Consider the following 14,132-nt stretch of genomic DNA (forward strand, 5'->3'; position numbering starts at 1 on the left):
TGCTTTGAAGGCGAAGCGCAGGGCCTGCTCGATCAGTATGCCGTCGGGTCCCTCCAAAACTATTCCCGCACCGCTCCCTTGTTGGTTGGAAGAGCCATCAACCGAGAGCAGCCACTGCGAACTTACCTCCACCTCTTGCTCACCTCCGGGCGACAGTTCCGCTATAAAATCCGCGTACACCTGCCCTTTGATGGATCCTCTAGGCTCATACTGGATGTCGAATTTCGACAGTTCTACCGCCCAGTGCACCATTCTTCCCGCCACATCAGGCTTCTGCAGCACTTTCTGTATAGGGAGGTTGGTCATCACCACCACCGTAAAGCTGTGGAAGTAATGACGGAGCCTCCTGGCGGAAAATACTACCGCTAGCGCCGCCTTCTCTAGCGCTTGGTACCTCGTCTCAGCTCCCTGTAACGCCTTGCTTACGAAATAGATGGGCTTCTGACTCTGGTCCTGCTCCTGGACTAACACAGAACTGATGGCCCGCTCTGTTACAGTAAAATATAACCGGAGGGGCACGCCCGTTACCGGCTTGCAGAGGACCGGTGGCGTCGCCAGGTACTCCTTCAGCTTAATGAAAGCCGCTTCGCATTCCTCAGTCCATGCAAAGCGACTGTTTCTCTTGAGGCACTAGAAATATGGGTGCCCCTTCTCTCCTCCGGCGGAAACAAACCTCGAGGGCGCCGCTATCCGCCCTGTCAGCTGTTGCACCTCCTTTACCGACGTCGGGCTCCGCATGGCAATAATCGCCGCGCATTTGTCGGGGTTCGCCTCTATCCCCCTCTTTGTGTGCATAAAACCCAAGAACTTTCCGGCCTCTACCCCGAAAACACACTTCTCCGGGTTCAACTTGAGGCGGTACTTGGATATTGTGACGAACAACTCCTCCAGATCCGTCATATGCTGCGCCCTATCCTGCGACGCCACCACCATGTCGTCGACATAGGCGTACACATTCCTCCCGAGCATGGGCGCCAGGACCTTATCCATTAGCCTCTGGTATGTGGCGCCCGCGTTTTTCAGCCCAAAGGGCATCACCTTATAGCAGTAACTGCAAGTCTCAGTCATGAATGCAGTCTTGCTCTCGTCTCTTGGGTGCATCTTGATTTGGTTGTACCCTGAAAAGGCGTCCAGGAAACTCAGCACCTTGCTGCCGGACGCACTGTCTACCAAGGCGTCGATGCTGGGCAGCAGATACGAGTCCTTTGGGCATGCCTTGTTCAGGTCCGTGAAGTCAACACACATCCTCCACTTTCCGTTCGCCTTTTTTACCAAGACGACGTTGGCAAGCCACTCAGGGTATTGAATCTCCCTGATGTGGCCAGCACTCAACAGCTTCTGCGTCTCGTCTTTCACCACCTGCTGTCGTTCCTCATTGAACTTTCTCCTTCTCTGACGCACGGGACGGACCGTGGCATCCATGCTAAGGTGGTGACATAGGAAATCGGGATCAATGCCTGGCATATCCGAGGCGGACCATGCGAAGGCGTCCAGGTGGCGTGAAATCACTTCTGCCACCCCTTCCTGTTCTTCTGGGCTTAGCGAACTTCCTAACTTGAAAGTCTTGCCGCCAATCTCCCTTTCTACGGCGTTAGCCGCGGGCTGTTCCCTGCTATCATCTTCGATAGGCGCCGTCTCTTCCATGGGCGCCGCGTCGTCAGGGCCTTCCTCCATAGGCGTCTGCTTCAGGCGTTGCCCTCTCCGCTATGGCCTCTTTAGGCGTCAACCCCGCGGGCGTCGCCTCAATCATCGTCGTGTCCGCGCTCGGCGGACGTTCATACACCATGAATACGCCTCTCTTCGTTTTCAGGCTGTTTTCATAGCATTTCCTTGCCTCCTCCTGATCTGACCTGATGACTATCACCTGGCCATTGAGGTCCGGCAGCTTCATCTTCATGTGGCGTGTGGAGGACACCGCGTTCAGACGGTTTAACGCCGGTCTGCCCAGCAAAATGTTGTAGGCAGAGTTGGCATTCACGACAAGGTACCAGATGCTTTCGGTTCGGGAAGCCTCTCCGTCCGTGAACGTAGTCCTCAGCTCCAGGTAACCCAGGACTTCCACCTGGTTATCCCCGAACCCATACAGGCACCCCTATAGGGACTCAACAGATCGGGGGGCAACCGTAGCTTATTAAAGGTCGACAGAAACATGACATCTGCCGAACTTCCTTGGTCGACAAGCACTCCGTGCACCTTCCTTCCGGCTGTGACGACTGAGATGACAACGGGGTCGTTGTCGTGGGGTACCACATCTCGGAGGTCTCTTCTTGTGAACACGAGATCCGACTCCCATGGCTCCCCCGAGAGCCTCTCTTTGATTGAATTTACCCCCCTCGCGTATTTCTTCCGCTGGGAGGCAGTGGGTCCCCCGTCGGAAAAACCTCCAGCAATGGTGTGGACCTCGCCAAGCACAGGCATCTCGTGTGCTGGTTCTTCCGCCGGCGGCGGCAAGGTGGCGGTCGTTGTGGGCTCTGCGACATAGTCCTTCAAGAACCCAGTTCTCACCAGCTCATCTAGCTGGTAGCCCAACGACAGGCAGTTGTCAATGTGGTGCCCGAAAGCCTCGTGGAATTCGCACCAAAAGTCTTTACGAGGCCCCAACACCTTGTCGGTCTTCGCCGGTCGCCTCAGCCTCTCAGCTATGTTAGGCACGGCGATCAAATCCTTCAACTCGACCACGAAGTTGTACCTTGCCGGTCTCGCTCTTTCTCTGGCCGGGCGATCGCCTCCTGCTGGACCCCGGGGCTAGGGCTTTCTGGCCTCGTAGGGGCGCCTCGCCTCTGGCTTCTTTCTCTCCGTCGTGGTCTCATTGACCCGGACGGGTTGAGCTCGCGCCGGTCCCCTCGGGCGTGAGGGCACGACGCTGGTACGCTTCACACACACCTCCCCTTCAGAAGCGATATGTTCTACCGCCCTACGCCGTAGTTTAGCGAAAGTCCTAGGGCGGTTGCGGATGATGGATTCTCCAAAAGGACCGGGGCATACGCCTTTCACAAATGCGTACACGATCATAGGCTCCTCTGTCGTTCCAACCTTCACGACCTGGGCCCCGAAGCGATTGATATACTCCTTCAGGGTCTCCCCTTGATACTGCTTCACATCGAATAGGTCGTAAGAGACCGGCGGCGGGGCCTTGTTTGCTAAGTATTGTTCCCTGAACAACCGCGACAATTAGCGGAAAGATGTGATATGACCCTCTGGAAGGCTAATGAACCAGTCCATAGCCATCCCGGTCAGGGTGCTCATGAAGAGCTTGAACTTGGCAGTGTCAGAACCGCCTACCAGGACCATCTGTGTGTGAAATGCAGCAAGGTGCGTCTCTGGGTCCTCCATCCCGGTGAAGATCACCTTGGGCCCCGCGAACGTGTTCGGGATCACTGCATCTAGGATCTCCTGCGAGAAGGGAGTGGAAAACTCCCTTGGTGGGGAATGGTTCTCCATCTCGTCATGTCCAGGCCGCCTCCGGTCATTTCTCAGGCCCTGGCGCAACTCCTCATTTACACGGTGGAGCTCTTCATTCCGCTCATGCGAGGCGTCGAGATCTGCCTGCATGCGTTCCTGTTCCATTTTCGACTCCGCTATGTCCTGCTGCAGCCCCCTCATTATCTCCAGGACCTGTTGCATGGATAGTTCTGCTGGGGCTGCGCGTGCGGTGCTTCGTCTGGTGGGGGCCATTGTCACTCCAACCTCCTCCAATGTTACTGCGACTTCGTAGATTTTCTCGAACTTGTGATGGGACTGATGTTTTATATCGGCCCCACGGTGGGCGCCAAATGTTCCGTCCGGTTGACCGGGACGTCTTCGTGCGCGACCTCAACCGTCAGCTAGGGTCTCCTTCCCACTGATTACTTGTGGAATCCTGCAAAAAAGAGAGGACAAAGAGGCGCCCTAGCGGCCGTTTGCACTCCGACGCTCAAGTCAGCCAGCAAGAAACACCAAAACTATTCACCTACGTCTCTGAGCACCGCGTATGGCACTCTGAAGGTGGTAAAATGAACTGTGGATTGTGTGTATGTTCTCTCCCTCAGGCAAAGATATCCCCCAGTCACTTGTACGTAACCTTGAAGCACGAGCAAGCAACTAGAGAGTTATGGTAAATCTGCCAAAAGTTCCAACCAACCCTGTTTCCAACATTCTCCGCGCTATTTAAACTACCCAAGCATTAAAGCGCCTTTAATCACAAATGTAACGCACTCAATCAGCGTACTTAATTAGAAAACGTAGCGCATTTAAGACGTTGAAACGCTTGGGAGTCATTATAGTACCTGAATGCTCGAAAGGGAAACTGCATTGAATGACTTTAATTACCTGGCACCTGACTAAAGGGTGTTTCCATTCTGACATGGCTGTTGTACACGTGGAGGGCCTCACGACACCGTGACCCCATCTGGGGGCGTTTCTGCCCATTTGGGGACGTTTCTACGCGTGAGTCCTCCTGCTCGGGAGTGCTACTGTGCTAGGGGTGACTTTTTGGGTGTCAACTCATGCCCCCAATCATCTAGTCACTTACTCTGAGAGCGTATCTGCCTTCCTCTCGTACCCTGCGCCCGGTTACCCTGGGCGTGACCTTCCTCTCGGGTCGTATCTATCCCAAAGGTGTCTCTGGGGCGGCAGGGGTACTTCACGAGTCAGGTTGCCCTACACTGATGCTATCACTATGGCCTTGAAGCCACCTTTTCCTTCTCCTTATCACTGCCCTGGGTTATCGGGACCTGAGGCCTTCCCACGGCGTCGCTCCCTCCATGGTCTTTCCTACCCATGGGTATCGGGGAACCACACGGTGATTGCCTTGCTTTAGTACTGTTTGATCTGGCGACGCCCTGGTTGGGCGACGCCATCACCTAGGCGACGCCTTGTCTTGGCGACGCTTCCTCTTAGCGATGCTGGCACTTGGCGTCTCTCCACCTAGGCGACGCCTTGCGTTGACTTTGACTCTCCAGTCGTTGACTTTGACCTTGACTTAGTCAACGCCCGGATACGGGACGGTACAACAATTATTTTTCAAAATAAATTATCTCTTTCAATTCAAAACGTTTGCTCCATTTATTTCAAATTATTTTTAAAAAAATAAGAAATGACGCAATGCCCAAAATAATGAAATAAAATCAAATATTAATCTAAGGATAAAATAGGAAAAAAAATTCAGAGCAGTTAAAGTGGGGAATCCCCTTTATATATAGGTGTGTGTATATATATATATATATATATATATATATATATATATATATATATATGTGTGTGTGTGTGTGTGTGTGTGTATTTGTATGTATGAGAGATATGTTATTGAGTTTCAAGATATTTGAGGAAGGAGAGAGATAAATTAAGAGAAAAAAATTCAAAAATTGTTCTACATTCAAAACTAATTCTGATAATTATTTTAAATAGGATAATCAATATCTCCACTCTGTTAGTTAAGTGACCACAAATAAAATAAAATTAACTACCAATCTCTCCACTTTCCTTGCAAGTTAAGTGAGAACAAATAAAATAAAATTTTAAAATTAAAAAACTACTTATTTAATAAAGAAGAATATCAGTTTAAAACATAAAAATAACTTACTAATTTCTCAACTATCCTACCAGTTAAATGACAATAAATAAATAAAAAATTAAAATTAAAAAATTGTTTTATTAACTTCTAAAATTATAAAATGTCCAAATAACCAAAAAAAAAATTAATAAATAAATAAAAAATTAAAATTAAAAAATTGTTTTATTAACTTCTAAAATTATAAAATGTCCAAATAACCAAAAAAAAAATTAATAAAATAAAATATGAAGTAAGGATAAAATAGGGAAAAAAAATAGAACAGTTAAAGTGGAGAATCCCCTTTATATATAGGCATAGATTATATTCATATTAATAATATTATTTTTAATTAAAAAAATTTATATAATTATTTTTAATATTTACTTAAATATAATTGTGGTTTATGTTTGATTGTCTTGTGTTGCACAAAGGCAAATAAGGTAAAATTTTCTTACTTGATGTCAAATCCTTTTAGTGACCAAAGAAGCATTCACCACTAGACCAGCCAAGTTCTTCGGACATATTATGATTTTTTTTATACTTATTATTATTAATATAATTTATACTTATTATTATTAACAATAATTATATTAATAATAATAATATAAATTATATTAACAATAATAATATAAATTATATTAATAATAAGAATAATAATATAAATTATACTTATTATTAATAATAATAATTATAAAATAATTATAATTATAATTGTAACACTCCATAATTTACATATAATTATTACAATAAAACTTTTATCAGTTTCAATACAAACTTTGAGTTTTTTCAAAACATTCCTAATACATGATTAGGATTTATAGAAATAAAAATATTTACATATCCATAGCTCAAAATAAAACTTTGAAACTTCTAAGGCTCTCCTGCACCTGTATTGTCATCTGCTCGTGTACATAGTATAATCATCGCAGTTCAAACACAAGACAAAAAGCAAGAGTAAGCTAGTGCAAAGAAAATTCATAACATAATTCATGGAAATAGAACCAATTTAGACTAATAATTTATAAACATTTCTTTAAATGATTTCATGTAAAATTTCAATACAAATTCCATCATTCATATAGACCACACATGGATCTATTTTCAATCATAATCATTGGATTTCATTTCAATTCCACTTCGTCTTCCGGAAGACTCATTAAGTATGCCCCTACCAGAGACTAACACATGACCCAAAGATTACCAGCGAATCTAATAGAAAGGATCAGGGTAAGTTCAAACATCCAATACTAAGTGTCTACAGTGGGACCCAGTGTGTATGAACTCCCTCTCAGCTTCTCACCACCTAATATCTTAGTCTTCATGACTTAGATCATCAGTGAAGCCAGAGGATCTCCGTTAAACATAGGCTTTTCATACTAAATGTACCATCAAATAACAACTCATACATTATCCCAAATGTATGACATCAATTTCATACAATTTTCATCATACAATATCATTCAAAAAGTGATCCACAATATTCAAAAGTCTATATAAAAAAATAACATTTTAATACTAAATCATCAAAACCTAATATTTCCACAAATTTAAATAATATATAAACAAACAACCCAATATATATAAACACACAACATCCCTGCAAGAGAAATTGAATATTGGGACCACGTCCCTTCCACATCCAGATCTTCTAGCCTAGGATTCTATTAAAAAATAAATTTAGCTTCCCTTACCTTAATTGCTTGCTTTCCAAACAACTTCTAGAATTTTATTCCCCACAGTCTGGATAAGCTTCAAGATTTACGGGCCTAATGCAAGTTATCCAAACATAACAAGAATTCAGTATATAGTACAATAAGTTGAGAGGATTAATCTTCTTAACTGACCCACCAAGATTGATGACTAAATCCTAAGGAAAAACAGAGAACAAAGGATATTTAGAGCAAAAATGAACTTACTCTATTTGAAAATCTGATAGAGTAGAAATGTTCCTTAATTCACCAGCTACAATGTGGTCCGATCAGATTCTAAAATAGATGAAGAATGACAGAGTAAATTAAGAGAGAAGAGACTATGAAGAGAGAAAGAAAGAAAAGTTTTGTGCGGGGGCTTTGGCTTCTGCTTCATTACTTTTTTTTATACTGTTACAATAATAATATAATTTATACTTATTATTATTAACAATAATTATATTAATTATAATAATGTAAATTATATTAATAATAATAATATAAACTATACTTATTATTATTAACAATAATTATATTAATAATAATAAAAATATAAATTATATTAATAATAATAAAAATATAAATTATATTAATAATAATAAAAATATAAATTATATTAATAATAATAAAAATATAAATTATATTAATAAAAATAAAAATAAAAATAATATTATTAGTAATAATAATATAAATTATATTAATAATAATAATATAAATTATTAGTAATAATAATATAAATTATATTAATAATAATAATAATAATATAAATTATATTATTAGTAATAATAATATAAATTATATTATTAGTAATAATAATATAAATTATATTATTAGTAATAATAATATAAATTATATTAATAATACTAATATAAATTAAATTAATAATAATAATATAAATTATATTAATAATAATATAAATTATGTTAATAATAATAATAATATAAATTATATTAATAATAAATAATAATATAAATTATATTAATAATAATAACAATAATATGAATTATATTAATAATAATAATATAAATTATATTAATAATAATAATAGTATATGTAACACCCCATAATTTACATATAACTATTACAATAAAAGTTCTACCCGTTTCTATACAAACTTGGAGTTTTTTTCAAAACATTCGTAATACATTATTAGGATTTATAGAAATACAAATATTTACATATCCATAGTTCAAAATAAAACTCTGAAACATCTAAGACTCTCCTGCACCTTATGGTCATCTGCTCGTGTACATAGTACAGTCATCGGAGTTCAAACACAACAAGAAAAGTAAGGGTAAGCTAGTGAAAATAGAATTTTATAATATACACACTTAAATCCAAAGAGAAAACCAAATTACATGATCAATTTCTAAAATTATTCAATTTTCTTCAAATCTCAACAATAAAACAATCACATAGATCTCACATGGATCTACACATCCAAAATATTGAACAAACAATGTCTTCCAGAAGACCCGTATTAAGTAAGTCCTACCAGAGACTAACACTTGATCCAAAGATTACCAGCGAATCCAACATAAAGGATCAGGGTAAGTTCAATACAACCCAAGCCGTGCATTTCATATGTCACGGTGTGCATGAACTCCCCCATCAGCTTCTCACCACCTGATATCTTAGTCTATGTGACTTAGAACATCAGTGAAGCTTGGAGATCTCTATTACCACATAAGCATCAATACTTAATACACAACAACATCAGTCCATACATTATCCCAAATGAATGAATTCAATTCCACACCACTTCATCATACAATATCATTAACATAAAAAAAAATACACTTAAATATTAAACCATCAAAATATAATATTTTTACAAATTTAAATAATATATAAACAAACAACCCAATATATAAACACACAACATCCTTGCAAGAGAAATTGAATATTGGGACCACGTCCCTTCCTCATCCAGATCTTCTACCCTAGGGTTCTATTATAAATTAAATTTAGCTTCCCTTACCTTAATTGCTTGCTTTTCAAGCAACTTCTATAATTTTATCTCCCACTGTATTGATAAGCTTCAAGATTTACGGGCCTAATGCAAATTATCCAAACGGAACAAAAATTCAGTATATAGTAGAATAAGTTGAGAAGATTAAACTTCTCAACTGACCCACCAAGATTGATGACTAAATCCTAAGGAATAATAGAGAACAAAGGATATTTAGAGTAAAAATGAACTTACTCTGTTTGAAAATCTGATGGGATAGAAATGTTCCTTAACTCCTTAGCTACAGCGTGGTATGATCAGATTCTAAAATAGATGAAGATTGGGAGGGAAAATAGAGAGAGAAGGGAGAGAAGAGAATATATATGGAGAGAGAGAGAGAGAAAAAAAAAAAGAAAAATGAAGGCAAAGGGGGTCTGTAGCTTTTTTTTAAAAAAAGCGTTGTTACATTATCTCCAACTACAAAAATTTTCGTCCTCGAAAATGAACTTACCAAGAAAGAGATTAAGGTATGATGCTTGTATCTCCTCATCAATTTTCCAAGTGGAGTCTCCAGAGATGAGATCCCACAATACTTTCACTAAGGGAATACTTCTTCCACGAAGTTGTTTCACTTGTGAATCTAAAATTCTGATTGGCTTCACTTCAAATAACATATTTTCTTCCACTTGGATGGAATCAGACTCTAGAATGTGGCTAGGATCAGGTACATACTTTCTTAGCTAGGATACATGGAAAATATTGTGAATGTTAGCTAAAGGAGGAGGCAAAGCAATTTCATAAGCCATAGGACTTATTCTCCTGAGAATTTGATAAGGTCCTATGAACTTAGGAGTCAATTTCTTGGATTTGAGTGCTCTTCCTACACCAGTGAACGGTGTAACTCTCAAAAAGACATGCTCATCCGTAGAGAATTCTAAAGATCTTCTTCTTTGATTTGCATACGACTTTTGCCTGTTGAGAGATGTTTTCAATCTTTCTTGAATCATTTTGACTTTCTCATTGGTTTGTTGTATTAATTATGGTCCAATTAACACACTTTCACCATCCTGAAATCAACACAGAGGTGTCCTGCACTTTCTTCCGTACAATGCCTCGATAGGAGCCATTCCTATGCTAGCTTGGTAACTGTTATTGTAAGTGAACTCTACCAGTGGTAGAATTTCATCCCAACTGCCCAAATGATCTAACACACAAGTCTTAAGCAAATCCTCTAAGGACTGGATAGTTCTCTCTGATTGTCCATCAGTTTGAGGATGGTATGCTGAACTAAGTTTGAGTTGAGTCACCAAAGCTTCTTGAAGTGTTTGCCAGAATCTAGAGGTGAATCTGGGATCTTTATCTGAAACTATGCTGGAGGGTACACCATGCAATCTGACTATTTCATCTATGTAAATCTGAGCCAACTTCCGCATAAAGATTCTCAAGTCTATAGGTAGGAAGTGTGCCGTCTTTGTTAACCTGTCCACTATGACTCAAACAGAGTCATGCTTCTGCAAAGTACGTGGTAAGTGGGTAACAAAATCCATTGAGATACTGTCCCACTTCCACACTGGAATGTCTAACTGAGTTAACATGCCTCCAGGTCGTTGATGTTCAATCTTTGATTTCTGACAAGTCAAGCCAGCAGCTACAAACTTAGCTACATCATTCTTCATGCCATGCCACCAATAAGACTTCTTGAGATCTTGATACATCTTGGTCATTCCTGGATGTAAACTGAGTTTGCTTTTATGACCTTCAGATAACACTGTTTGCTTTAGTTCATTATCCTCTGGTATGCATATTCTATTTCTGAATCTCAAAATACCATCCGCTCCTAAAGAGAAGTCTTTAGCTTTGTCAGTATTTAATAAGCCCATGAAGTTCTTCAATTTTGAATCTTCCACAACTGCTTCTCTTTCACCTTCTCCAGAAATTCATTAGTTATAACAAGTGTATTACAACTAATGCAGTTTGAAGACATGGAAACCTCCAAATTCATACTCTTGAAATCTTCAATCAATGTTATCTCTCTAATCATAAGCGACGAAATTTGTATCTTTTTACGACTCAACGCATCTGCAACAACATTTGTGTTCTCAAGATGGTATATTAGCTGGAAATCATAGTCCTTTAAAAATTCAATCCATCTCCTCTGCCTCATATTTAACTCCTTCTGATCAAACAAATACTTCAAGCTTTTATGATCACTAAACACATTAAAACTAACTCCATAAAGAAAATGTCTCCATATTTTTAAAGCAAAGACAACTGCGGCCAATTCTAGATCATGAATTGGATAGTCTCTTTCATGCGCCTTTAACTAACTAGAAGCGTAGGCAACAACTTTCTTATTTTGCATCAGAACACAACCCAATCCCTGATAGGAAGCATCACAGAAAACTTCAAAAGACTGATTGGTATCAGGGATTGTCAATACAAGAGCATTAGTCAACCTTATTTTCAACTCTTCAAAGCTTCTCTCACATTGTTCAGTCCATGCAAAAGGATGATCCTTTCTAGTCAATTGGGTCAAAGGAGCCACTATTTTAGAAAAGCCTTCTATAAATCTCCTATAATATCTTGCTAACCCCACAAAGCTTCTAATTTTTGTAACAGTTTTAGGACGTTCCCACTGAATTACAACCTCCACTTTAGAAGGATCTACTGATATTCCCTGTGCAGAGATGACATGTCCTAAAAATTGTATTTCTGACATCTAGAAGTCACATTTTGAAAGTTTAGCATATAACTGTTTTTCTCTCAAAATGTTCAGGACAGTTCTAAGATGTCCTGCATGTTCTTCCCTTGTATGAGAATGTATCAAGATATCATCTATGAACACTACCACAAACTTATCAAGAAAAGGTCTGAATATCCGATTCATATAATCCATGAAAATAGTTGGAGCATTAGTCACAACAAATGGTATAACCAGAAATTCATAGTGACCATACCTTGATCTAAAAGTAGTCTTCTGAACATCTTCCGCTTTCACTAAAATTTGGTGATAACCTGAGCGCAAATCTATCTTAGAAAAGACAACTGCCCCATGCAACTGATCCATCAGGTCATCAATTCTAGGAAGAAGATATTTATTCTTTATTGTTAACTTCTTTAATTGTCTATAATCTATGCATAGGCGTGACGAACCATCCTTCTTCTTCACTAATATCACTGGAGCTCCCCATGGAGAAACACTAGGTCGAATGAATTGCTTCTCCAATAAGTCTTCTAGTTGTTTTTTCAATTCAGCTAACTCTACTGGTGCCATTCAGTATGGAGAAATTGACACAGGGCCTGCTCCAGGAATCAAATCTATTGCAAACTTTATCTCTCTTTTAGGTGGAAGTCTAGGAATCTGATCAGGAAATACATCTATAAACTCCTAAACTACAAACATATCTTTTTGTACTTTATCAGTAACTATAGAACAATCCATGAGCATAAAACATTTTGTACCTTCTTGTATGTCTCTCTCAAACTGATGAGCTGAGATAACTTGCATTCTTTCTAATTTAGGGATAATTAACTTCTTCCGACCACAATCTATAAGGATATGATTATCAGACAACCAATCCATTCCCAATATAACCTCCAAATCTTTTAGAGGTAAACAAATCATGTTGATTTTGTATCTCCGCCCATCTATAATTACTGGACACTCAACACACATGGAAGAAGTTACTATAAATACCTTCTGTTGGTGTAGATACCACCAACTCAATTTCTAATTCTCGGACTGGTAACTTAAGTTTCTTAGCACAATCAAAAGATATAAAAGAATGGGTTGCCTCAGAATCAAACAATACAGATAACTGTGTTCCAAGGATAGAACAAATACCTCTAACAAGGCTATCAGACTGTGAAGCTTCAGCACCACTAATAGCAAAAACTCTGCCAATAGCTTTGGGTTTTTAATTATTATTTTGCTGCACTCCAGTAATATTTGGGACTAGAACTCTGGCACGACAGTCCTTCATAGCATGACCATATCTATGGCATCTATCACATGTAACGTTTGGCACTGAATGAGGGCAAAATCTAACAACATGTGGCCCACCGCATCTAAAACATTTGAAACTAGGTGGTGATTGAGAACTGGGTCTTCCGCTGCTATAAGATTGAGGCCTGAAATAAGGTTTCTTTCTATCTTCATATTTAGGCATGCTTGAGGCTTAGCAAGTCTGCTACTATTTTTCAAACTCTCCACTATTTTTGCTTTCTCCACTAGAGCAGGGAAATCTCTAATGGACATAGGAATCACCACTTCTTTAAGTTCTTGCTTCAACCCAAACTCAAATTTTCTACATCTCCAAGCCTCAATGATGGTCTGGGTGTAGAATCTAGCTAGGTGTTTGAACCTAGTAGCATATTCAGTGACTGAAAGATTTCCTTGTTTCAGCTGTATGAATTCAATTTCTTTTGCATACCTGACACTATCAGGAAAATACTCCTCCAAGAATCTTACTTTGAAGTTCTCCCAAGTGGCATGTTCTCCTTTATCTTCCATCATTTGCTTCATGCCTATCCACCAAAACTCAGCTTCTTCAATAAGCATATAGATGGCATAAGATAACTTTCTCTCTTCAGGGCATTGAGTAGCTTCAAAGATTCTTTCTATGTCTCTCACCCACTGGTTTGCTCCATCTGGATTTACCTTGCCATTAAATTTGGGTGGATTGTGTCTCAGAAAATCCTCCATACTAAAGGTATGGGTTTGTTGATGAAGTTGAGATGCTTCAGCTGCTAATCTAATTGTTTCTAATTCATGAAGGGTGGTCTAATGTTGTTGTGCCATAGTAGCACTCTGTTGTTGCAAGGCTGTTGCCATCATCTCTACGTGCCATCTACTAAGCACATAAAGAATTGGGTTAGAAATTACTAAAATTTTCCAACTACATCTTTAAGACAAATTAACTTCAATGAAATAATCACACGAAAGAGGTAAAAAAAACAATCA

The 14,132-nt window shown here is 39.4% G+C and overlaps 1 protein-coding gene across 1 annotated transcript; it reads right to left on the minus strand.

Moving 5' to 3' along the window:
- Positions 1–12,443: 12,443 nt before the first annotated feature.
- On the minus strand, positions 12,444–13,694 carry LOC150023143 (uncharacterized). The gene is made up of 4 exons (XM_090297734.1): positions 13,603–13,694; positions 12,867–13,066; positions 12,585–12,718; positions 12,444–12,530 (listed from the first exon to the last, which is right to left on the minus strand). The coding sequence occupies exons 1-4, from the start codon at positions 13,692–13,694 to the stop codon at positions 12,444–12,446; spliced, it is 513 nt and encodes a 170-aa protein (XP_090153860.1).
- Positions 13,695–14,132: the final 438 nt, after the last annotated feature.

Source organism: Phaseolus vulgaris, chromosome 11 (assembly GCF_051622355.1).
Source record: "Phaseolus vulgaris cultivar YP4 chromosome 11, ASM5162235v1, whole genome shotgun sequence".
Taxonomy (NCBI): Eukaryota; Viridiplantae; Streptophyta; class Magnoliopsida; order Fabales; family Fabaceae; genus Phaseolus; species Phaseolus vulgaris.

Excerpts from the sequence above, each read along its gene's own strand:
- LOC150023143 (XM_090297734.1), bottom strand. The coding sequence starts at position 13,694 with ATGAAGCAAATGATGGAAGATAAAGGAGAACATGCCACTTGGGAGAAC. Across the intron at positions 13,067-13,602 it reads TATTTTCCTGATAGTGTCAG|AGTTTTTGCTATTAGTGGTG; the intron begins GTATGCAAAAGA and ends AGCTATTGGCAG. Across the intron at positions 12,531-12,584 it reads GTTCTATAGTTACTGATAAA|ATTCCTAGACTTCCACCTAA; the intron begins GTACAAAAAGAT and ends TTTCCTGATCAG.